This window comes from Zalophus californianus, chromosome 4, assembly GCF_009762305.2.
Source record: "Zalophus californianus isolate mZalCal1 chromosome 4, mZalCal1.pri.v2, whole genome shotgun sequence".
In the NCBI taxonomy this organism is placed as follows: Eukaryota; Metazoa; Chordata; class Mammalia; order Carnivora; family Otariidae; genus Zalophus; species Zalophus californianus.
In genome coordinates, this window is record NC_045598.1 from 104,333,392 (window position 1) to 104,360,390 (window position 26,999).

The 26,999-nt window shown below is 41.1% G+C and overlaps 1 protein-coding gene across 4 annotated transcripts in view; it reads right to left on the reverse strand.

The window, feature by feature from the left end:
- Nucleotides 1-26,626, reverse strand: part of OTUD7B (OTU deubiquitinase 7B) — a 57,459-nt gene extending 30,833 nt beyond the window's left edge. Inside the window, exon 1 of one of the 4 annotated variants that reach the window (XM_027604214.2) lies at nucleotides 26,308-26,626. Coding sequence is in view for 1 of the 4 variants with exons in the window: in XM_027604209.2 (XP_027460010.1) it covers nucleotides 25,690-25,723 (34 nt within the window). In the remaining 3 variants the exon portion in view is untranslated. Of the gene's footprint in view, nucleotides 1-1,049; nucleotides 1,285-22,065; nucleotides 22,087-25,689; nucleotides 25,791-26,307 lie in introns of those variants that run through there. The other 3 variants (XM_027604209.2, XM_027604213.2, XM_027604210.2) reach the window with 3 other exon arrangements.
- Nucleotides 26,627-26,999: the final 373 nt, after the last annotated feature.

Sequence of the window (26,999 nt, forward strand, 5' to 3'; positions counted from 1 at the left end):
GATGGGTGTTATCTCCTACAGGGTGTCAGAAAAAAACTTTCCCAAGGAAGTGATAATACATCAAAGGACCAAAGAATGAGTAGGAATTGGAGGGACAAACTGGGAAAGAAAGAATGCTCCAAGCAGAGGAAACACATATCAACGTTCTGTGGCAGGAAGAAACATAGAGGTGAGAAGAGTACAAAATGAGGATTAAGAGGCGGCCTGGTGGACCCTGCTAAACATTGAGATTTTATCCTTAAAGTAATGAAAAGCCATCGATGGGCTGTAAGTAGGGGCAGGACATGATCAGATCTGAAATAGTAAAAGATCCCCCTGGTTGTAGTGAGAAGGGTGTGGAAGGAGCACAAGTGGAAATTCCTGCAAAGACATGATGGTGAGCTTGACTAGGATGACAGCAGTAACGACTGAGAAAAAAAAGAAGTGGATAGATGCCACTTTGTCCCTTCTTGCCTAACTGAATGAGAACCCAATGGCCACTTATTTTCTAGTAAAAACCTAGCTCTGCTATTCTTCTATTTCATCTGCCCAACCTAGATGGCTCCCACATTCAACTTCTCTGCTACTACCTGGGGCCATTGAGCAAGATCAGATCACATAACCATGCATAGCAACCCAATTACAAGTAAATGACATTCAGTCTCATTACATTCAATGAAACATGGCTGTTTTCTGCTTGACTTTGGGACAAGTCAACCAATCTTCTCAGCTACTATCCCACACCTCCACCATTCTCCTATCCAATCCTTATCACTCTCCTTACTCCTGACACATGACCTTGCCTCCAACCTCACAGAAAAAATTAGGACACAAAGCAAGAGGAGTTCCTTCAGGTTTCCTCCCCTGTCCCTACCTACCAGCTGCTCTTCTCCTCCACCCTGCAAAACTCCCTAAAATCAACATTCACTGATGCTTTCTCACCTTGCATGCAGTGCTCATCCTATCAAAATGTGCTTCTACTGAAGGAGAATGGCACTGACTTAAAATAGGATCACAATTCTCCTTCCCTGCTTTTCTAAAGTGATCTCTTCGTAGTATGTGATACTTACTGATCACTCTTCCTGCCTCTTCTGGCTCCGCGTCTTGGTCACCTTTGTGGACTCCTCTTCCTAACCACGGGTTAGTGCACCCAACATTCTACCTCAGGCTTTCCATCTTGTCAAGTTATATTATCTGCATGGGAATTTCATTCATGTCCCTGAGCACCCAGATGCTGATAACTTCAAATGTATCCACAGCCCCAAACTCTCCAGCTCACCTGGGAATCCCACACGCACTTCAAACTCAGCACATTAAAAGCAAGAGCTCATTCTCTCATCTCTGTCCTTCCCCCTTTCAAGCTACTCCTCTTCCAGTATTGCCTATTCTAGCAAATGGTACCATCATCCGCCCTATTAGCCAAGTCACAAAAGCCTGGGAGCCACCCTGGACTTCTCTTTCACCTTATCCTCATTCACAAATAGTCCTTTGTGAAGTTCTACTCATTTTACCTTTAAAATTTCTCAAATCCATCCCACCCTTTTCATAAACTACAACTCTTTTATTCTCTCTCAGGTTTTCATAACCTGGACTCTAGGAAATAGCTTCCGAATTTCTCCCTCTTCCTCTCGCCAGCCATTGGTTGCTTGTGGAGGCTGATCAATCTTAAAATGAAAATAGGTGTTACAAATCACTGCTCTAAATTCTTCAATGACAAAAGCTTAAGACCCCTTCACGATCTGGCCCTGCCTAACCCTCTGGCCTCACTCATCTTCCACCATTCCCCGTCCCCTCCTGGTAGTTCCCCGAGTACACCGTGCGCTCACATTTCAGTTCCTTTGCCCATGCTGTTCCTGCTGCCTGGAATGACTTGTGGTCTAGCAGGTGAATTCTTATCTCTTCTATGAGACTAACTTGAGTACTACCTCGTTGGCAAAACGTTCTCTGGCTTCCCAACTTAAATTGCCCACTTCCTCCTTTTCTGCTGCACCTGGTATTCCACCTCTATAATATTATTTATCACACCACAGAGTACCTGTGTTTATTTATACGTTTGTCCCCCCCACTAAACCATGAGCAATTTGAGGGCAGGAATCTTGTCTTGTTCATCCTGTATCCCTAATACCCAAGCACTTAGTAGATACTCAATTTCTGTTCAGATTAACTGAACTGTATTTGTACAGTACCCCCACTGTGCGCATGCAAGCATGCGCACGTGCACGCGCGCGCACGCACACACACACACACACACACACACACACACACACACAACCAGTATTGCTGATAATCAGATAATCACTGTGCCAGCGCCTGGCACAGATAATCAGTGTTGTAAATAGGCAGGTCTAAAACAGAGGCTCATCTCAAAAACATTTGCCTAAGATTGTTATATGATCTTATTTGCAACAAATTTCTCTTCCTAAACATTGTTTAACTCAGACTAACATTACAATCAGTCTGCATGCTCTGCGTGCCCAACTACTTAGTAACAGAGAAAAATGACCCAAAATTAAATACTGATTATAGATAAGTTAGGTTAAAATGCCTGAGAAACTACTGACCCTACATTTTCTCATCTCCTACATCCCCCAAAGCGTCCACATTCTCACACTATACCCTCTCCCAGTCCCAGTGATGCACTACAGCTGTGTCTGAGTCCCCTCCAACTCCTCCCAAAACTCACTGGAAAACCACAACATTTAAGACTGTCAAGAATTTTCAAAGGTCAGAAACTCCTCCATGTCTATGATGTCAGTCCCAAGGAATCCAGAGAGGGAGAAAGAGGAGGGACAAAAACCCTTAGAAATTTCACACAATTCCTGATTAGGTGGGAGGGAAAAATGAAAGACTCTCTTGGCAGATTGTTTTTAATCAATATGGGTCCTTATAAGTGAAAGAAACAAAATATAACCTTCTTTAAAAAAAAGAGAGAGAATATGACCAAGTTCCACACCAAAGAGACCTATGTTACAACCCAGAGATAAAAAGATGGGTCTAAAACGGAAAAAAGAAGTGACAGGAAGTAATATGCATTAAAGTTTCAGACATTATTTCATTTTAACTTCCAAGTAACTCTAAGAGGTTTGTTTGTATCATTAACCTTACCTTACAGATGAGGTTGCTAAAGTTCACAAAGGTTAAGTAATCCACTCAAGGTTACAAAGGTAAAAAGTGGCAGAGCCAGGATTTTCACGAGCCCGGCCTAATGGACTCCAGAGACCAAACCCAGGCACCACAGCACCCCTAGTCCAGGGAGGAGAATTGAGAAAGCACATGCCATCCCCCCATGTGCCAGTCTACCCTCCCTGTTTCAACTGCTTTCAACACCACAGTGAGATAGAGAGAACTGGCTCTGGATTCAGACAGATTTAGGTTCAAATACCAGTATACCTTCTGAAGGCTGTCCTATGGGTAGATAATATAACCGTTCTGTGCCTCCATTTCTCCATGTATAAAATGGGGGAAATAATCTGCATTTCAGACCTCTTGTTAGGATTAACTAACTTAAGATACATTAGGGCAGTGCCTGGCACAAAGTAAGTCCTCAAAAAAGGTCAGTTGCCTTTCTTCTGCCCCCCACATAGTCCGCCTCACTCCACTAGTGCCCAATACAGCCCCTGTACCTTTCCTGCAAAAGCTCCCTCTACTCATCTCCAACAAATCCTTCAGTCCCACAGCCATTTCCAAGGCACCGTCAACACATGCACACAGGACCCAGTCTATCATTCCCATTCCAGTGTCTTTCAACTCCTTGAGCCTCCAAGAAAATGTTGCAAGGACCTCTTGGGCTGTACCTTCTGCCAGATGGTCCCTCAAAAATAACAGCAGAAGAGAACTGTCTGTCCTCTCCTAGATGTACAGACATAGCTAAATAGCCCATTCATTCCCAAATTTCCAGGAATAGCAAATTCACACATATTTACTGAAATTCTAATGTCTTAATCAACCAATCCTACCTCCCCACATTTACCCCTTACTACTCTACTCATTCCAGATTCAAAGATTTTATAATATTCCCTTAATCTCATGCATGTTGTCTATTTTTTGGAAAAAAAATGTTCACATCTCCTTCTACTCACCCTGCACAATTCTGGGTTTTCTATCTCCATGACAGTGTATACTCAAGGAATAGCCACTTTCTCTCCCTAAATCAAACTTAAGAGAAAAAACTCAACCCAAAAAAACTCAATCATGGGGCACCTGGGTGGCTCAGTCATTAAGTGTCTGCCTTCGGCTCAGGTCATGATCCCAGGGTCTTGGGATCGAGCCCCACATCAGGCTCCCTGCTCAGCGGGAGGCCTGCTTCTCTCCGCGCCCCCCCCCCCCGCCTTGCTTGTGTTCCCTCTTTCACTGTCTCTGTCAAATAAATAAAATCTTTAAAAAAAAAAAACTCAATCATATAATTTACCATTCCCAAACAATTTATTAGCTTATTATATGCTATTGTGGATACATACCAGTAAAGACTCAAGAACTGGCTTCATGGCTTTATTACTACCACTAGTATGTGTATGTGTCAGAGCAAGATTTACCTATATTTTTCAAGAGTTTCTAGCTTTTTGGGGCGCCTGGGTGGCTCAGTCATTGGGCGTCTGCCTTCGGCCCAGGTCATAATCCCAGGGTCCTGGGATCGAGCCCCGCATCGGGCTCCCTGCTCCGCGGGAAGCCTGCTTCTCCCTCTCCCACTTCCCCTGCTTGTCTTCCCTCTCTCGCTGTGTCTCTCTCTGTCAAATAAATAAATAAAATCTTAAAAAAAAAAAAAGTTTCTAGCTTTTTTAAATCAGGCCTACAAAAAGCAAAATGAATCTCTAAGAGACAAACCCATTAACAGCCAAATGGTGATATAAAGATCAGGGAGAAGTTCAGAGAACTCCTTATGAACTGGCATTTGTCTTTTCAGTGCTACTAAGAAAGGCTCCTTGGATTACAGTTACTTGGGAAATTTAATAATTCGGAAGACGTGTACAATGGAAGTGACCTTCAGAAAAATAAGGGCAGAAAGAGTCATGGAGAAAGTCTGTTATTATGAAATTGGCACAACAACAGTAACTTGAATAGAAACAAAACTCTTGTTAATGTTTATCTTTTTAGATCCAGACCAGAATTTCTATTTGCCACACACAACGAATTTTTTCTCTTTCCTTTCAGGGAGGGTCAAAGATAGTTCAAGGTTTGATTCTCAATACATCCAATTTTTTAAAAAATAGTCTGTAAAAATAAAAGTTCTACTTAAGCCCTTAAAAATTCTGATTACTAAACTTTTGACATGAGAGAAAAAAATAAGATACTACAAATCAACAGACGCTAGTCATTCTTTCTCTGAATTAACCCACATTCAGTAACTGAAGACAATCTTCTCTCCCCTTCTTGATTCCTAACTTCTGGCCATTTCACCGTCAGAGAACTTCTATTCAAGGAGAGAAATAGCAGGGGCGCCTGGGTGGCTCAGTCGTTAAGCATCTGCCTTCGACTAGGGTCATGATCCCAGGGTCCTGGGATTGGCCCCGCATCGGGCTCCCCGCTCAGTGGGAAGCCTGCTTCTCCCTCTCCCACTCCCCCTTTTTGTGTTCCCTCTCTGTCTCTCTCTCTGTCAAATAAACAAATAAAATCTTAAAAAAAAAAGGAAATAGAAAAAAATTCTAATTATGAACTATCTACAATTAGGAAATTAATTCATTTTGTAAATTTCTGATAAATTAACTTCCTTCAGCACACAACTACTAATTTTTTAAAAGCCTCAAACAATTAGAAAAAGAAATTTGTCTTTTATAAAATTACATAACTCAGTTCAAAGAAAGATATTTTTTATTACTATTATTATGTTTAAAATTCTCCATCCGCAAGTTCCATAGTTCCATATGTCCTGGCCATATCTAGACCTCATTTGAACTCCTCTAGGCCCAGTATGTGCAACATACTGGCACTTGCTGTTATCATATATTGCCTTGTAGTATTAGTTGGCCTTCCTGATACTTGCATTTTATCTCTCCAATTTGACTACCAGTCATTCAATCAATTCAATCAAAATTTATCCAGCTGGGTCCACCATGTACCAGGCACTGCCCTAGGGCCTTGGAGATACAAATGAAGAAGAGAAGCCACAGTCCTACCTTCAGGGCATTTCAGTGTGCTGGGAGAAATCTAAACATGTTATTCATGCCCAATGGGGTAGGAAGAGGTATAAGAACTAGTTTACCTGGATGGGTTAGGGAAGTTTCTCAAACTGGATCTTTAAGGATGTGTAAGAAATCATCAGGCTGGAAAACAAGATACATTCTAGATAGAATTAAGATCCTTGAGGTTGGCACCTTTCTTTTATACTTTAAAAAAATTCTAAACAGGCCTAAAAATTTGCTTGGCACATAGCAGATGCCTAATAAATATTTGTAGTTCTAAATTATTCATGCTAGTCCATGTGTATGGATGACTGAGAGCTAGTCTATATCTAAAATAGGCTTGTGAGGGGTGCCTGGGTGGCTCAGTTGGTTAAGTGACTGCCTTTGGCTCAGGTCATGATCCTGGAGTCCCAGGATCGAGTCCCGCATCGGGCTCCCTGCTCTGCAGGGAGTCTGCTTCTGACCCTCCCCCTTCTCATGTAGTCTCTCTCTCATTCTCACTCTCTCAAAATAAATAAACAAATCAAAAAAATAAAATAAAATAGGCTTGTGAATTATTTACTGGTTTCAAATGTCACTATTCACCCCATAGGTACATATAATCAAGGTCTATGCGACTATATGTGTAAAGCTGTCTGTTCACACTAAAAATAGCTTCTCTTTTGCTGTAATTTGTTTTTAAAGCACTTTCACAAAGAAGGCCTCATTTAATAAGAATTATAAAAATTAGGGCACCTGGGTGGCTCAGTTGGTTAAGCGACTGCCTTCGGCTCAGGTCATGATCCTGGAGTCCTGGATTGGATCAGGCTCCCTGCTCAGCAGGGAGTCTGCTTCTCCCTCTGACCCTCCCCCCCCATGTGCTCTCTCTCATTCTCTCTCTCTCAAATAAATAAAATCTTTAAAAAAATTATAAAAATTAAATACTCTTTTGAGATTTTTAATCCCCTCTTTTCTGATGGAAAATACATACACACAGAGAAGCTTATAAAGCTTAAATGATACCCAGGTAGCAAGGAGTTTGGACCCAGGTATTCTGAATTTGAATACAGGGTTTATATCAGTTCTACAGGGACTTATGACAAAATCAAATTGGTCTAGCCATGCAAACTCCACAGACTAAGGAATTCTTTATTATTTTGCTTTTTAAAATACTATCCATTTTCATCCACACTACTAGCCCCATTGTCCCCACTCCCCACCAACTCCACCAATACACCCATATTTCTATTTCTAGGTTGGAGTTAGGAAACAGAAACTCCAACCCAGGATATCCTGAGACCCAAATAATTTTGGGTCTCTATTTGGGTCTCTTTCATCTGTATAGGATGTGCCATTTGTGGTAATAATTTTTCTTTTATTTATTTTTTTAAAAGATTTTATTTATTTATTTATCAGAGAGAGAGAGAGCACAAGCACGAGCAGCAGGCAGAGGGAGAAGCAGGCTCCCCGCTGAGCAAGGAGCCCAATGTGGGACTCGATCCCAGGGTCCTGGGATCATGACCTGAGCTGAAGGCAGATGCTTAAGTGACAGAGCCACCCAGACATCCCAATAATTCTCCTTTCAAAAGGAACAGAGCCTCAGCTACCTGGGTGGCTCAGTTGGTTAAACATCCAACTCTTGATTTCTTTGACTCAAGTCATGATCTCAGGGTTGAGACACCCAGTGCAGAGCCTGCTTAAGATGCTCTCTCTCTTTCTCTCTCTGCACCACCCTCCCCGCCACCATGCACTCCTTCTCTCATTCTAAAAAAAAAAAAACCTTTAAACCACTCTCGCAGAGTCTACTGGTCCCTCTCCCTCCCCCTCTGCTCCTCTCCCTGTGCTCTAATAAATAAAATTTAAAATAAATAAAAGCAACCATGCCTCTTATATTTAAGCACATAAAACTAGTTATAAGTATTTAATATAATCTAACTTCTAGTCTACCTGGGAACATAGACTATACACTTCTATTTTTACATAATTAACACTTCACATTTGGGTCTAATGTGGAACAAGCCTGGTGGTGAGGTGCAGAAAGTCAGTCTACTTCCCTTGTTTGGCACTTTGGAATTACAGACTTTAGAACCAGGACATCAGAGATCACTTCATTCCATACCCTCAAATTACAGATGAGAACACTGGTGAGTGAGATTAAGTGACTTGCCCAGAGTCACAGAGCTAACTAGTGCTAAAACTGTGTATAGAACATAAATCTGTTGACTACTACTCTTTTTTTCCTCTCCAAAGATTTATTTATTTATTTTAGAGAGCGCAAGAGAGCTCGTGCGTGCACATGAGTGGGGCGGGGGGCAGAGGAGGAGAGAATCTTTAAGCAGACCTTCCTCTTCTCCCCACTGAGCGTGAAGCCCAAAGTGGGGCTCAATCCTTTGACCCATGAGACCATGACCTGAGCTAAAACCAAGAGTCAGATACTTAACGGACTGAGCCACCCAAGCACGCCTGTTGACTCCTATTCTAGTAATCTTTACCTGACTTGACATATATCAATGACTTTCAATTCTCCATGTGATCTACTTTGTGGATTTATCTATGAAAAGTTCCTTTCCTTCTGCCACCCAGATAAATCTCTCACTTCTACAGATATGTACCAAAGAAAAAGATGCATAATTTGGAAATTTAATCACTTAAGCAAACCATATTAAGGGAAATCATCTATACAGATGGTCATGAGGGCATGCTAAAATCAAATGGCCATTTTTGTTTTGTTCATCACCACTAAAGATATAAGCTGGATTTGGAAATATTCTTCTAGCACTATATCCCTGAGTTCTGAAGTTTTGTAGCAAGAGGGTAGGATAAAATTAAGTGTAACAAAGGGATAGATTTTTCTTTTTTTCTATTGATACTCTGAAGCTATAATAAAGTTCTCATATGCTGTTATGAAATCTCAGCAATAACTAAATTTTGAACAGAATAAAACATAAAATAAGAAACAAGAGAGAAATAAAGCAACAACTTTTAAGACATTACTTCTCCCTGTCCGAAAGAGTAAATAAAATGCCTGGCAGCACCAAAGCAATCACTTTCCTCACATTCACTTTGATTCATGTTGATTTGTGGGAACGCTACATCTCTTCTTCCTCTTAGGAAGGCCACCATCAGCACAACAGCACCAGGTCACTGCAATTCTCCCTTAATGAAAACTTTAACTTCCTGACTCAATCATTCAATAAGAACTTAGTAAGGACCCACTCCATGCCAGGCAGTCTACTAAGTGAAGGGGATACATAAACCAATAAGTCATCATCCCTGCTTTCTAGAAGTTAATCTAACAGGTTGATTCCAGAGAAAACCCCAAGATAGGTATCAGTTAACTTCCTTTATTCAACACAGATTTACTGAGTTCCAGGCATCGGAGACAGAAAATAATGAAGAGTAAGCTTTTAAAAAGTAAGAGTCTTTTCAAAATTTACTAAACAACTTGCTCTTCTGAATTATTAAAATCACATGTTCTTCTCCAAGAATGCCAATCAATCAGAAGTTGACTGTAAAAGATTTTGATGATAACATCTAGCTAAATATTTTGGTCAAAGGCATTGAAGTTTCCTTAATCTTACCATTCTATGAGGCCATAATGTCCTAGACTGATACATTTTATCAGTATAGGATCCATAGTAACAGAATGTAGTTGATCTTACCAATGAACTGGAAGGAGTTGTTTCCTATATAGACAGACAGATGCTTCCAGTAGAATGTACTATGTCAAACATATGACAAATCCTGTTTAACTTTCTTGCCACAATAGTGTATATCTAAGTACTACAGGCAACCCTTCATGATGACATAGCCCCCCGCCAAGTTTTCAGAGTGATAAGTCTCTGCTTTTCCTTTTCCCTTCCACAAAAAGTACAAAAGATATAAATTAGTACACAAGCCATTGGGCATATCCCATTGTCCTGACTTTTTCTCCTTGAAATTACTCCAGGAAACCAACCTTCATTAGAATGAGTCCTATCCCATTAATATTTTTAACATTATTATTGGTAGTGATGGTGGTAATAGCAAATGCTAGCTTTGCAGTTCACAAAATACTTGCAAATATATTACTTTATTCACTGAAAAAATGCAGAGAATAAAAGGAAACATCATAGGCAACTATCTCAAATATCAAAAATCAAACCAAGTTTAACTGGAATTGAAAAGCAAGCATTTTCAACTCTACAACAGGGTCAAGAAGCTATTCCTATCAAAAAAGCATACGATTGACCCTAACAAAGCAAAATCACAAATTTCCTTTAAATTAGGCCTAATTGATTCAATTTGTACATGGTAAGACCATAGTTTCAGCAAGACTCTGATAGAAATCTTCGATACCCCAATCCCTTTTCCAAATGCTTTACCCACAGTTAAATGATCAATAAATATTCTTCTAAAGATAAATATTCTTCTAATTATGAGAAAGCTGCCCTAGAAAGACAAACTGACAACACTCACCATTCAAGTACCTTAAAAGATTTAACTAATATTTACTGTGTACCAATCAAGTACCAAGCACTGGGTTAGACACATCCACATAAATCACCTTATTAACCGTATGTGTCATGCACAGATATGACTAAATCCCAATCCTTAATTGACATGGGTCCCTAAAACCAACTAGTTCTAACACTAACTACCTTGATCCACCCTAATTAATCCCTAGAACTCAACTGGAACTCAGCTTCTCAGTCTCACAGACCTAAACAGCATTACCTAGTGCTTCCTACTAGGTAATGCTTACCACAAAACCTGTGTGCCTATTTTTAAGCTGCTAACTCCAGAACAAACACCGTTCATCTGAGACATGGCACACGGTGATAATGGACATAACTGAAAACAAACAACTCTCTTGGATCACACTAGCTAAAGAATAAACCTAGAATACTGACAAAACTGAATTTTTTTTAAGATTTTATTTATTCGAGAGAGTGAAAGCGAGAGAGATCACAGAGGGAGAGGGAGAAGCAGACTCGCCGCTGAGCGAGAGCCCTGCATGGGGCTCGATCCCAGAACCCTGAGATCATGATCTGAGCTGAAGGCAGAAGGCAGAAGGCAGATGCCACCCAGGCGCCCCACAAAACTGAGTTTCAGCTGGGCAGAAGACATTGGATTTTATTTTATTTTTTTAAGATTTTATTTAAGAGAGAACGGGCAAGAGAGAACATGAGCAGGGGGAGGAGCAAAGGGAGAGGGAGAAGCAGACTCCCGCTGAGCAGGGAGCCCAACACAGGGCTTGATCCTGGGACTCCAGGATCATGACCTGAGCCAAAGGCAGACGCTTAACTAACTGAGCCACTCAGACACCCCAGACATTGGATTTTAAGTCTTCCTAACCTCAAGACTATTTTCCAGTCTTCCAAATACAGAAAGCCTTCTCTGTTTGAATGAACTGCAGAAGGCAAGTTTGACCCAAGAATCCCCACTCACATACCCATCAGAGAGAACTGAGGGAAAAAGAAAAAAAAATATTCCAACTGGTATGACCACATTACAATGTTAACAACACATTACTCACCATCACGCTACAAGAAAGCACTTGCAAGTGGGCAAGGAACGTTCAGGAAGCCAAGGAAACAAACAAAACTCTCCCAGTCCTCAAAACACAAACACATCCACATGCCAAAGCAGGTCACACTGTCCAGTTTATACCCAGGTATGAGTGAGTTGAGAGGGAGTGGGGAGAGGGGAGGGGAAGAGAGGAAAAGCATTACTGGGCAGGTGTGCTTGTCAGCACCAACAGATTTCTTTCTTAGATTCACGGAGAACCTTTTTTTTTTTTTAATTATGTAAAGATACCCCTTTTTTTTTTAAAGATTTTACAGAGAGACAGAGCATGTGCGCTCGCACACGAGCAGTGAAGAAGGGCAGAGGGAGAAGCAGACTCCAGACTCCCTATTGAGCAGGGAATCCCAGGACCCTGAGATCATGACCTGAGCCAAAGGCAGACAGTTGCTGACTTAACCGACTGAGCCACATAGGCACCCCATGGAGAACCTTCTTAAACAAAAGAAATACTGGGAGTAGCACCTAGTTTTATAACTTGATTTATTTAAGTAATCACAGAGAACATGCAATATATACAAATGGCAGTGTGTTATAGTGGTTGCATACATTCCCTTTGAAATCCACCAGATTTATATGTAAATCCTAGCTCTGTCACTTTCTTGCTGTGTGACCTTGGGCAAGTTATTTAACTTCTCTGTGCCTTATCAGGGACCTCATCTGATAGTCACTGTGGTATCCTCAGCACCTCAACAGTACCTAAATATCTTGGTTGAATTGACAAATATTTTTATTAACAGTAATAAATATTTCAGATGAATTAATCTGTAAATAGGTATAAGAATACCTACCTATCTTATTGAACAGTTAGGAGTATTAAGTGAGGTGATATATAAAGTACTTAGTATAAAACTCATGGTAGGTCTCACCATTAAATAGTAAAGTTTTCTTCCCTTCCCAGCCAGGTCAGAAGTTATAACAGAAGAGTCATGGCAAAGATTAAAATGGGGTAAGAATTGTAAAAGCCAAGCATTGGAAAATGTTTACTACTAGGGCCCTAGTCATAAAATCTCGGAATATTTCGTCTTGGCAGATGAAATTAAATAAGAGACCCTTGTAGTAGGTACATAATAAATGTTAGTTGATCCAGATAATGCTATTGTGAGTCTTCAGGTATCTGTTATTACAAGATAAAAGCTTGGCAGAATAGGAAAAGGAAAAGAAAAGCAAAGGAAAGAAAAACAGAAGGGAAAAGAAGTGAGACTGAGTCACATCTTAAATCTGACTACAAATTTAAAACCAAATATAAAGGATTTTTTAGAAGGCTATTTAATTCTCTAAAAACTTCCCATTAGCGAAAACACTCTATTGATTCACACTATTTACTGACCTTTTTAGGTAATAAGATCTGTGTAAGTAAATTGTTCTTAACTGCTGACAGGGTAAATAAGCTTGAAAGATCTGGGTCCAAAACTCTCCTCCTCCCTTTACTCCAAAAAGACTGATGGGGCCTTTGAGGCTTACCTCACCTACAGCCTGTAACCACAACAACCTATCTACATGCAGAGGAAAAGATACTTCATCTTCAAAATTGGGAGTCAGAGAGTATATGCAATTAAATCCAAAATCGGAAGGAATCTTTTTCCTCGACTCTGAAAAACTGAATGTCAGAAGATAGCTCTAAGGAACGCAGGTCACTGTTGCATTATGAGCCTGACAGTATACACATTTAGTGTCTGAAGATAAGGAAAACCTTTGGAGAACTGAAACGGCTTGTGGGTAAACCTCATCATAATGTGGTCTGCAACTTCCTATTTCACTTCCCAGGCATCTCCTCTGTGCTTTTAACCACTTGACCCACCTCCTCTTAAGCAATAGGATATCATAGATCACTGGCCAACAGTCAAAAAGAATGGGCTCTACACCAAGTTCTGCAAACTTAAACCAGTCACTTAAACTATGTATTCAGTATTAACTGAGAATGTTGGGTTAGACTCAGTGCTCTTCAAAGGCTTCCACCAAAGTATCCTTTGGAGAGCAGATACATTAGAAACCAGCCAAACCCAGCTCTGCTACTGCTACAACCCCGATGGAGAGCACGTGCACTGTTATCTACCCTTCCTATAAAAGCCGTTACCAAATTCTATTTACTTTTCTTCAAATCACTGGAATCTCTTTTCTCTCTCCATTGCCATCACTCTGTAGAGACCCCTTTCCCCAGGATTATTATAACAACTCTACCTGGTCTCTCTTCTTCCACCTTACACTGCATAGCTGAAATCCATTTTCCTAAAATACTCATTTACACATAAAATTCTGTGCTTGGGGATTTTTCACTGTAAGTATAAATTCCTCTGCCTGAGATTTAAAGCCCTCTCCAATTTACCTAACTCTCCAAATTTTATTACTCTTGTTGCTTGTCTACTTGTTCTGCCCTCAAAACAAGGCAGGCTTAGTTCACTGTTCTCATGCCTCAAATGCCTTCTGAATGCTCACTATTCTCATGCCTTGCCCTCTAAACTTACCCAGTCTTCTCTCTCCTCTAAGGTCTAGATTAGCCTAAGTCTAAAATTTTCCCCTACCCACTCTCTCTAAACTTCCATAAAATTCCCAGGGCACCTGGCAGGCTCAGTTGATAGACCATGGGACTCCTGATCTCAGGGTCATGAGTTCAAGCCCCACGTCAGGAAGAGAGCTTACTTTTATTTAAAAAAAAAAAAAAAAAAAAATCTATGTAATTCTGTACAACTGTACTCCTCATTTGACACTTAGTACCCATGACTTTGTACTGTTATCTTTTTATGCAAATAATTCAGTCTTCACAACTAATAATTAAGTTCTTCATGACTTTAACTCTTTATTTACTAAAGCCGAACTTTTCTGAGAGCAAATATTCAATAAAATGATTGCTGTTGAGAGTAACTACTACCTTGGACAAGTCAAACTTTCTGGGCCTCATTTTCCTTACCTAGAAAATGATGACAATGTGTAAATTTCCCTTCAGTTCTAAAACGCTGTATGATGATATACATACTACTCTGTAGTTGTATTTGTTTCTTACATTTTTTTCTATATATGTATTTATGTATATGAAACTATTTCCCATTTAACACAGAATGTAAATTCCCAAGGGGCCAATTCTCCTACTACTTATTTGCTGGGTAACACTTCCTTAGCATCTCCTTAGAGCATGTTGTCCAAATTCTGGTACACAGCAGGTATTCAGTAGAAAGGAATTTATAGTCTCAAGCTGGCAGCAAACATCAAGAGAAATTGGCGTAGATGATTTTTTTATCCTAATTTCCATAATGAACTAGCATATTGCAAAAAACTTCAAAGATGATGTGAGAGAGAAGGAATTTAATGTTGTTAAAATGAGAGGTCACCTTGTGCCAAACAGCTAGGAATTTATTTTAGGCAACCAAAGAAACCAGGATGCAGCAAATATTAAGTCTAACTTTCAAATTCTATTTTCAGAATTCTGAGGAGTTTGGGAAGTCTCTATCCCCAGTCATCAAAAATGGACGAAGCTTTCTTCATGTCAGATAATTTTGTCCTTAGTACTGGTGGAAAATTTTAGAAAATGAACACTCGGCCAGGTGAGCTCTTAGATCAAAGAACACGAAAGCAAATACTCACAAAGGAATTCATAAGAGCAGGTAAGTTTTTAAAATAGATAAGAACTTGCTGTCTAAAATATTTTTGTTAGCAGCATGATATTTTCGCATTGTCTTTCTCAGTTCTTCACATGAGACTATCTTCACATAAAGACCAAGACTTACTAGTACTAAAGGCTCAGAGTTATTAATGATTCAAAAGACAGTAGCAGACCAACTCATTTAAAATGACCCTGACTTTTCAAAGAACTATTTTAGAACACAAAACTGATATTTTCAAAGCCGAATTCTATATATGATGTTTTCCAAGCAGGTATGTGGCCTGGATACAAGTCGGATATAGTTAAGGTACCAGGGTTATAAAGACTTCTATGCCAGGTTTTGAAGGATGAGCGGAAACAGAACCTCTTTAAATTTTTATACTTATCCCCATTCTTCCATTCCTGTTCCCCAATCCTATACCACAATATCTGCTAACTCCCACTATCTCTGTTTTTTTGCTCTCCACCCCCACCCCCCACGCCCGCCACTCATCGCACCCGGGGCTCCCTTAGCCAAAGAACTGTTGGAAAACCATGAAGTACAAGTCTGGTGCCAGGAGCTAGGGCTCATATCCTCGTTCCTGTTACGTCTCCAAATAAAATCAAAGACCACAGATAATTTTCTCTTCCATGGTTTTCCCCACCACCAGATCTCCCTTGTCAAGACTTAGAGAGGAGATATGGGGGTGGCAGGAAGTGCAGGGTGGGGGGTCATTTACTCAAAGAAACTGTATGCTCCTTAAAGCCAACTCAATCAACTGTATGTAGCTAATGACAGCAAAAGTTTTCATCACAGGCTTATTTCCCACAGTGTGGCCTACAATCCTTATACATTCCCCGACAACCATCCCCAAAATATACTAAATATGTGCTGAGAGATACAAACATTTTATAAAAAAAAACTTGAGCTTAAGATAACTACAAAAGAAAACTGGTTCCAAATTAAAGTTCAGAAATGCATTTTAGAATTATAAATGGATTTGGGATTATCCACTTCAAAAAGGTCATGATAATGTTCTGCAGAATGCCAAGAGAAAATCAAGACTGGACATATAAGGTTTAACCATACAAAACTGCCAATATTTGACTGCTTTTGCCTACGAAATTGCAATTTCATATAGTTCCACTTAATATTTAATTTCTACTTGGCAGGAGAGGGAAGAGCTTCCGTGAGGCCAAAATGATGTTATATTGGGACTCTACCTTCTAGAATTAAAAGCTTCAAAATATTCTGCTGAGATACAATCTGGTTTCAATAAAAAAGGCAAGTGTTAAAAGTATACGTACATACATACATACATACGAATGTACAAATATGTATATTAGGCTTTCTTCTTCAGGGGCCAAAGAATTCCTGGTTCTCGGCAGTGTTTATGAAGTGAACAGAGAGGCTGCTTTTTCTCAGTGCCGGTATCTCATCTCCAGTGAGGGTGTCAAGACCCTGATGACAACAGCAGAATTTGATAGCTAGTGAGATGAGTCTGGCCACAGGAGCACACTGTCTCACCAATGCCATCATGATCAATTCCCAGGAGTCTCCTCATTGGATGATATCACCGATCAATTCCCATTTCATTTCTCAGGGAATGTTTGCTCATCTCCTGCAGGAAGTTAGTCTTGACTACTCTCGCCAATCATGTGCATTTTATTTAATTTTCGTTGCTGAACGTTTCTTTATAAGCTCTATTTTCATGGGGCCACTATCACGCTCATAATTAAACTAACAGTTCATCAATGCAAAGGGTTTTTATTTTTTAATTCATTAATTAACCATTTAGTCACTATGCTGACCATGTATAAGTTACTGCGGCAAGCCCCAGGAGAGACACGAAGATAAAAGAAACTTCTCTGTTGTCAAGGAGCTCATAGTGTAGTAGAAATGGCATGCCAAGGACACAAATAAACAAAAATACAAAAATATACAACTAGGACCAGACAAGTACGAATAAAATGACAGGAGAATTCAGAAGTGGGAAAGATCATATCCTACTGGAGGAAAAAAAGAATCAGGAAAATATGGCTTAAACTGGGACTTTGACAGGTAGGATATTTTTTAACAGGACAAGTGAAAAGGGCAATGGAGGTAAGAGGCTTAAAGATTAGATGATTAAGTGAATTAGATCTACAAGTAGACACATCAGAAAAACAATGTTGAGGAAAAAATTGCAAAAGGATACATACAGTACAATTCTATTTATATAAGATTTCCAAAACTATGCGTTGTTTGTGTATATATAATATGTATAAAACATGAAACTGAATGATAGATAGCAAATCAGGCCAGTAGTCATCTCCCAAGAAAGAGGAATGCAGAGTAGGACTTTGCTATATCCAACATTACACCTTAAACAGAGTACGAGATCTACGACAAATATGACAAAATGTTAACATCCACTAAATTTGGGTTATGGACTTAAAAATGTCTTGGATTTTTTCCCCCTGGACTTTTCTAAATATTCAAAATATCTCATTATTCAAAATTTTAAGATTAAGAAAGGGCCAGGTAACTGGAAAAACAGTGGAATCATTAACCCAAAAATAATAGTCAGGAGCAAGACAGTTTCCCTAAACTTTCAGGGAACACTTGGATTAGTTCAGCTCTCAACTGAACAGGATTCTTCACATCCCTCAGAGCGTGCACAGAAGGCACTCAGGAACAGGGTGGGGTGAAGGCTGACAGAAAAGGACAAGAAGGAAGTTTTTACTGCCATCTTAAATCAGATATCCGAGGGGAGTGACGACCACGATCCCACACAACATAAATGCCAGCGTAACCAAGTCATCTCCCCCTCAAAAAAGCCAAGGAAACTTCCAGTTACATAGGAATTCAGATAAAGACTCACTGTGAGTAGTTATGCTATGCCTCCTCTCTCCCCCACTCTCCCCCAAACACTCACAAACAAAAACAAAATGTACCCTTGCCCACTTGACAAAGAATTAAAACTTGGCAATTCTGCTAAAGTGGACAGTTTCCCAAACCAAGGCCCGTCTCTGGAGAGGATGTGGACAGAAAGAACCCAGAGAAAAGAGCAAAGTAATCACAACTCAGTTACGTTTTGAGGAAGACTTATCAGTGGAAGGTACCCATCCTTCCACATCCCTTTGTGTCCCAACTTCCCCAGGGGGTCTAAGAACCTCTAAGATAGCCTCCTAGCCCGTCCCGTTCTTCTCCAGCAAAATGACTAAAACTCCCAGTTAGCACTTTAAACCCAATTCACAAAAACCCAACGAAGGGGCACCCGGCTGGCAAAGTTGGTAGAGCATGCAACTCTTGATCTGGACGTCATGAGTTCAGGCCCCACGTTGCGCCTTGAGCTTGCTTTAAAAAAAAAAAAAAAAAAAAAGGTATAAAAACCCAGTAAAATTAAAAACACAGGAAAGGAAGATTTAGAATACAAGTGTAATGACAAACCTTGTCTTTTTACATAAATATCCTTTTTGTGGGTAACCAATTTATCCAAGTCTATTTCTTCTACCAAAGTTTCACTGGCACAATTTAAAATTAAGTTTAAAAGAAAAGAACTTGAAGGGAATTTAGCAAGAGAGATAATTACATCTGCACACTCAGTAAAACAAATACCTTGACATTCTTCTACATCTGCATCATTACCTCAGATGAATAATCCTAACATCCTATTCACTCCACTCCAGGGCACCCAACTGCCTCAGGTCAAAAGTCCCTATTCCCTGAGGTACTCTCAGGGCAGATCTTCCTCAGTCAGACCTGGGAAAATGCCACTGTTCACTTCGGACTGGTAAAAAACGACAATGGGATGGAATGTCTTCTAGCACAATGCAGTGTGGCAGAATGTAACAAACACTGGAATGGGACATGAGAGAATCAGAGAGGTGAAATGACATTCATTAAACTCCAACCACATTATAGCCATTGGTGACTGAATTCCGGACGAAGTTATCACAAAACTACTTCTGTGATCCTGAGTAAATCTCAGGTATGCCCTTTGAAAATGAAAGGGAGACTAAGAAACAGTCCCTGTAGTTCTCTGATTCCGTAAGTCTACAAACACGATCACTTAATGAGAAATGCGTTACTGTTAAGCATAATAAAGGCATTTAAAAAGGCTTTTGCTCTGTTCTTCTCCAATGTACCCCCTACGCCACTGACAAAATAATCTTTCTTCTACAACGTGAAATTTACTTTTCCCCCCAATGCTTAAAAACCCTGAAATGCTCATCATACTGCAGCACAAGCTACAGCTGTGCATGATCAGCCTTACCTACTTCTCCAGCCTCATCCCTGCCCTCCAACCCTGTCCTCCAGCCACAATCATTATTTAAAAGTTACCTGAAGAAGTCTGGCTGTTTCGTTCCTTTAAGCTTTTGTTCATGTTGTTTTCTCAGCCTGGAGTGTACTTCTCCCTATCTTCTGTAGGGTACACCCTTAACTCATCTTTCAAGACTCATCTCAAATGTCATCTCTGGGAGGCACTTTCCAACCTCTGCATGCCCAAGGCAGAACTGACCTTTAGGCCCCCTACTAACCCCTACATTCTTTAACGGCAAAAACTACCACACTTCATGACATCTATATATTTATGCATCCGTCTCCTCCCCCTGGACCCGTAACTCCTTGCAGGTAGAAACCTTGTCTGACTCATCTGTTTCCTCAGTGCCCAAAACAGTGCTTACCAGGTAAGAGACATTCAAGGGATGTTTGCTGGCACTGGGAGGAAAGGAACAGAAAACAAGAAAGGATAAGGAAGAAGTCAATTAAGATGGCCCGAAGAGTATAGAATAGTGTTTATCAGTACCACTATCTCCGGCCTTTTGCTCTTTCCCTAAACTTCAGAGACCTTATTCATCCCCTTGGCTACAGCTACCACATCCATGCTGATGAACCACAAAACCACACTTCCAAAAGTATTAACCTCTGCCTCTACTCTCTACCAGCTTCAGGTTCATCTCTAACAAATGGATCAGCTTTCTCTCAGGCGTTTCATTCCCACTTCATATCCAATACCTCTCAAACTGAACTCATCAAATTCCCCTAAAAAATGAGGAAACCTTCCTAACTTCCTTATCTCAGTGTCTCAGAAACCCAAACTTACAATGTCATAGTCATACTTGATGGATCACTCTCCTTCATCTGCTACATCCAGTCCTCACTGACTTTAATTTTTCCTTCAAAATCTTTTTTCCCCCTTTCTCTCCTTATCCGCCCCCCCCCCACAACTCCAGCTCAGGTCTCATCACCTCATACACCCCAGGAGCCAATCCCCCTTCCCTCCCGGCCCACCTGTTTCCTACTATCATCATATTACTATCCTCCTCAAAAATTCACAGTGGTTCACTATTTTCTATCATTTAAAATCTCAACTTATAAGCCTCCCTCCTAAGACCCCTCTAAAACATAGCTCCAAACCAACCAAACCACCTCTTCCACTACTATTCACTGCTACTCAGGTCAGTCTCATCACTGCCCCAAGAATACCCAAGCCTGGTCCAGGCTTTTGCTTGATCGCTCTCAGCTCCAAAATGAAATGATTTTGCTGTTGTTGCTCTTTGCTTCATCTTCACCCCTTGTACCTGATACAATTTTGTTTATTTTGTTAAGATCTGGAACAAGTTACAATTCCTTTGTGATAGCACTCATAACTACCTGAGTGCTCTTCTCCCCAAATACATATGGCATGAAGTCTATACTATGCAATCAATAATATAATTTCTCATTTTCTTTGTTTTATTTGTCTGGCATAGGAAGGGTATTCACTCCTTCCCATACTCCTTACTCCCAACTAGACTGTATACTCTTCAAGGGCACAAAATCGTCATTTTTCCTAGTCCTCCACAGTACCTAGCATAAAACTGAACTCAAAGCAGATCACCAAAAATAACAGTATAGTAATTTTTCCTATCCAAAACTATTTCTTAGAGAAATAAAAAGATGAGACATAATCCTAAAAAACACAGTTGAAAATTATCCTGAACTAAACTGTATAAATTAAGATTCCTGACTTCCACCTCTGATTTCCACTCAAAAACACTACAATCTCCTGACTCAAGAGGTAAATAATAATCCTGTGCTCATGACATCATAAGCACATAGTTTGGTAATGACTGTGAGAAGGTAGGGGGGTAGGCAGGGATGTAGGAAAACAAGTCAACTGAAAGAACAAGGTTGGAAGAACAAGCATATGATCCTTTGTTTGTTTATTAAATGTGAACACTGCTCCCCATTCCTTTTTTTTTTTTTAAATTGGCCATATTTTCAAACAACTTTAGTTCAGGAGGAAAAACCTGACAGTTTTTTAGCAGAGCTACTATCGGGAAGAGCCTCTACAAAGCCCAAGTCCTCTGAAAAAGCCACCTTCATCTTCAACAATGCAACATAACACAATAGGATTCCTCCAGATACTGTGAGTAAAGACTCATTCTGACTACAACATAGGCATCATCTATAAATCACTTAGGCATAAGGCAAACAGCCCAAGTGGCCACATTGGACCTGCACAGATTTTGAAAAGAAACTGGTCTTCGTTAACATACTCATATAATCCAGTCTTAATTACCCATAAATGGATTATCCAATTTACAGGATTTCTGAGGCATAATCTTTAAACCAAGTTTGACTGTTCTTCACCAACAGTATACCCTCCTCACCATCAGGTAATAGAGGCTTAGAAATGCAAATTCATTTCAACATCAGTATGATCCTCAAAACATTAAAATAAATCTGGCTTAAAAAAATGATGCATTTTCAAACCAAGAAATTTTAATACGAAATTCTGAATTACTTATACTACTATATCCTACAATACCAGAGATAACTGAAAGGTAAGTGCACTTAAAACATGATACTGTCCTTACCCTTAAGTTCTTGAGGATAATCCAGCCATAGCCCACAGGCCCACAGTACAATGTGAGACACACACAAACAGAGCTCAGCATGGTGAGTAAGGTGTGTGAATACAAAAACTTCTACAAGGAATCCTATGTCTCCTGGGTGATCCCTTCAGGCCAAGATGGTCCAGAAGAGAAACCAAAGAGTTACAGTGTACCGGTGCCTGCCTGACTCCTTGCCCCTGAGTCCCTGGACCAGAAGGCTCAAAACTTCTCATTAAATCCATCCTTTGTTCAAGGATCTACAATGACTCTATTGACCCTTCCATCAACACCCAACAGAGTCTGGCCTCTGAGTCCCCTCCACCCTCTTGCCCGTTCTACCCATGACTTGACCACCCACATTCTCTCCAGTCCCTCTCATTTATTCCCCCAACAAACACAACTTAGTCATTCATACCATCACTGCACACTGTACATTCTATACTTTCTGGCTGAAGATCTTATATTTGCTTTTACTCTTAACACAGAATAGCTATTTCATTTACTTGAATGCTCACACATATTTCACAGATAAGGATGGACAAGTAAATTGTCCAAATCACATAGTCAAGACTTAACCAAGTTCTACCTAACTCCATTGGCCATGCCTCTTCAGGACTCTAATCCACAGCCTCCAAGTCCGTTTCAAATTTTGCTGATTCAGAAGTCTTCCCTAATTAATTTCACAGACTCTGTTATTTCAGGTTTCCTAGCCTTTACATATTCCATCTGTAGCACACTAAACTTGGTTTTGTTTATATGTTGTGTCCTAATGTTAAACCTTATAACAGTGTGCCTTCCCATTTATATATACCACCTTCCACAACCCTACCCCTGTCCCAAGAGCAAGGACACTTGTTTTTATATCTTTTCTATCTTCCCAAAGCCTGTCACTAGAGCTTGGAGACAGCTTCATCCTCAAGAGTGCTCAATCATTATTCAGCAAGGATTCCTTACTTAAAAAAAAAAAAAAAGAGGGGTGCCTGGGTAGTTCAGTCGGTTGACCATCTCACTCTTGGTTTCAGCTCAGGTCATGATCTCAAGGTTGTGAGATCAAGCCCCGCGTCAGGCTCTGCGCTCAGCGTGGAGTCAGCTTGAGATTCTCTCTCCCTCTCCCCCTGCCATTCCCACCCATGCTCGCACTCTCTCTCTCTCTAATAAGTGAATCTTAAAAAAAAAAAAAAGACCAAAAAAAAAACTTTCTTCTATCATAATAAAAAAGACAACTGAATTTAGGCATTCATAAAACTGCCCTGCATCTATATTCCAGTTATACAGATTTTAATTCTCTGAATTTATCAGGGGCTGTTGAGAAGATTTCACAGCTCCTAAGTTTCCACACGGAAGACACTGCTGAAGCCACACTTCAAAGCACTGTCTCAGGATCTTCCCTTGATGGGATGAATGTCTGGGGTCAAAGAGGAGGTACTCCTTACAAGGAGCCTCACAAGGATCTGCCAGGATCCTTAGCACGCTTAAGCATCCTTGAGACGCTCGAAAATTTTACAACTGGCCCTTAGTGCCCCCATAACAATCTGAAATTTTATTTTTAATACTGCTACTCCATCATGATTCACTTGGTTACATATATTGAATCTCAACCCCAAACAACACCTTCTGAGAAAGAGGAATTGTGGTAGACTATTAGGCTGCCGTAGGCTTATTCCTACTTAATCAACTGCTTCAATTCCCACCCCACCAGGCACCAAATAATAAATGTAGGGGAAGGTGATATAAATAGAAATAAATACATTTTCTGCCTGGAAGCTCTTTTCTTTTCTTATACTCCTAACAAAGAATAACTACTTCATTTGCTTGGATGCTCATACATATTTTATAAGGATGGAGAAGTAAATTGTCCAAGGTCACATAGTAAATGCCATAATCAAGATTTGAACCAAGTTCTATTTAACTCCATAGTTCATGCCTCTTTATGACTCTAATCCACACCCTCCAATTTTGCTGATTCCAAAATCTTCCCTAATTTATGTCACTGATATAAATAGAATTTCCCAGACATCACTAATACTGGCATCAACCGACACACAAATTAAAACAATTATTAATAGTCAACAGACTCTGGGGAGGCGTTTCTGATTTTTAAAAAATTTGGTTTTACCCTCCAAATTAAATCTTTTTTCGACAGGGGTCCCCAGAGTAGGACATTAAGGACGTAAAGCTTCAGGAATATTTCCAAGTTGCTGGTGACCTAACTCCACCAAGTCCAACTAACAATTACCCTTCATCACTGTTCAGCCTGCCTTATACAAGTCAGCAGACAGCCCTTTCCCTGGCAAAGGTTTACATTTTTTTTTCCACAAGGGAGTCTCTGGCATTAAATGAAAGGGATAAGTCAAGTCAGGCAACAACAAAAAATTAGTAATAGTTTGGAAATTATCTTCCTTCCATCTTTCCTTCCTGTTTGAATGCTCAATGCCCGAAGTGGATTTCTGTTCAATTCTAAATTATTCATGTTAATGGATAATCATCAGCAGAAAGGTGCTGATAATCCAAAATGGAAAAAAAATCGAAAAATAATCTATTTCCGTTTTGGAAGATCTTTTCAGCATTATTTACCTTCTCAATTATTCCTAGCATGAGCTAACATTTGTATTCATTTGCGATCACTAAGTACATAGTAACTGGCCACTTACTCTGGGAGGTGCTCCGCGGCATGCGGGGTAGCTAGTGGAAATTAGAACAAGACTGGTATTCACACTCCAGATGAGCAACATCAATTTCATTTATTTTACAGTTCTGTTCAGCCTTCAAAATATCAATAGACTAGCACAGCAGGTTGGCTCCTAAACTTTAAAAGAACTGTTCAGAAGAACAATGAAGACAAAGAGTATAATTGTTTGCCTAGAATGTATTCATTTGTAAATTATGCACAGCAAATGGTTAATTAGAAGTCTGAGTGTCCCTAGTCACCCAGCCTAAGTTCCTGCTGTCTTCTCCACCCCAACAGGAATGCAGTCTCATTCACTAGGAAAGAAATTTTCTAAATGTTTTTCAAAAATCTGGGATTTGCTATCTTTTTGGACTAGCCTTACCACTACCTCTTCCTGTCCTTTTCTACTTTAGAAATAGGGTCTGAAAGACAAAGGGATCCAACCTCCTCAAGGACCTCCTAAATATACAGTAATGACAAGCCAAAGACTGAAAAATTACCAGCTTCTGGTTGTTCTCAAAAGCATTTTACACAGTTATAAAAATATGAGGAAAATAAAAGTCAAAATCCTGCTAATTCTTGCTTTTGCATTTATGAAAAGGAACGCCCCTGAAAAGTGTGGGAGAGACTCTCTTACATAAAATTTCACCAGTCCACTTCTTTCACCTTAATTTCTAGATCTGTATTGTGCCCAGGGGAACCACCTAGGTTAGACAGACTACCTAGACGAGAGGGAGGGAGTCGGGGAGGGAGACGGAAAAAGACTCAGAGAGACTCAGGGAGACTCAGAGAGACTCAAGAGCTCTCTGGTCCTTGTGAGCCGACAAGCTAAAAATACGCCGGCCCAGTAAACAAATCCCATTCCATCCCGACCGGAGCCACACCGTTAACCTAGTAATTATGAGAAGAGGAGTGAGATCACGCAGCCCCCGGCTTACTCATCGTCAGCTTCTGAAGTTTCCATCGGCTCATGGCAACTTTTCTTTTTTCTAAAGTTCATAAGCCTGCCCTAGAATCAATCTCTCTCTCTCTCACACACACACACACACACACTTTTTCGCTCCCTTCCTCCATTACTGGACGCACCTCAGTTTGGCTATCTAGAGGGGAGAACAAGCTGGTTTTCTTTTCGTTGTACTTGTATACTGAGACTTTACAATGAACTTTATCCTACTATGGGGGTAGGACGGGCGGGGGGTAGCCTGCACTCTGAACCACCTTAAAACTCCACCATTCCTCCCCGAAAGTCTCGCTGACAAGGGGGGGGGACCGTCTAAACTGCCCAGCACAGCTTAGGAAGGGAGGCCAGGACCGGGGGTGGGGGCTAGGAACGCGGGACGCAGGTGAAAGGGAGGAGCAACGGGGAAAAGGTTGGGACGAAGCAAGGCACAGTCGGGGCGTGGAAGGGGTGCCGGGAGGCAGTGGCTCCGGGAGAAATATAATCAGAAAGGAGAAGGGGGACAGTGGAGATCGGAGGGTCAGAGTTTGGGAGTCTGAAGAGGCGGGAGGGACGGGAGCAGACGGGAAGAGGGTGACAAGGCAGGGGGCTCCGTTACCCTCGCGGCTCCCGGGGCAAGGCCCTAGGCCGGGGCGGAGCGCGGGGCCCGGCCGCCTCTCCTCATTCCTCGGCTGTGACCCCGGGGTCCGGCTGGCCCCTCCCCCGACGACGATGGAGGCGGAGGCGGTGGCGGAGACTGCGACCGCGGCTGTTGCTCCGCACAGGATCAGGAGCTGGAGCCAGACGGCACTGATCAGGACTGGCTTCCCCCAGTGGCTTTTTGCCTGCTCCACACCCCGTCGCCACTCCGACTCAGGCGGCTGGTTCAGGATCGGTGGCTTTCGGCCGTCCGGCCGGAAACTAGCGCCAGTTTCCGGCCGGAGCGGGTTGGTGGTGACACCTAAGCCGCCCCCAGGCCTCCTCCTGCCGGCCCCGCCCCGCCCCGCCCCGCCCCGTAGCAGCCCCGCCTTTAGCGCCGCTCCCCTGGCTGCGGCCGGTTTGGCGCCTGCCCTGCGCGTGACCCCGTGTTTTCCTGGCCAATGTTCTTAAGGCCTCTGAGCTGGAGAGTTCTTGAACCGAAGCTGGAGGGGTACAGAGGGGGCTCTTGAGACTTTGAGGTAGAGTCAGTTGGCTATAGCCCTTTGGGAAGAAGCAGAAAAAGGCGGGTAGTTCTGGAAAAGTGAGAGGGGTGAAAATACTTTCGAATGAGAAGACTGAAATTCTAGTTGCTCTTCGCGGTCATTCTAGACT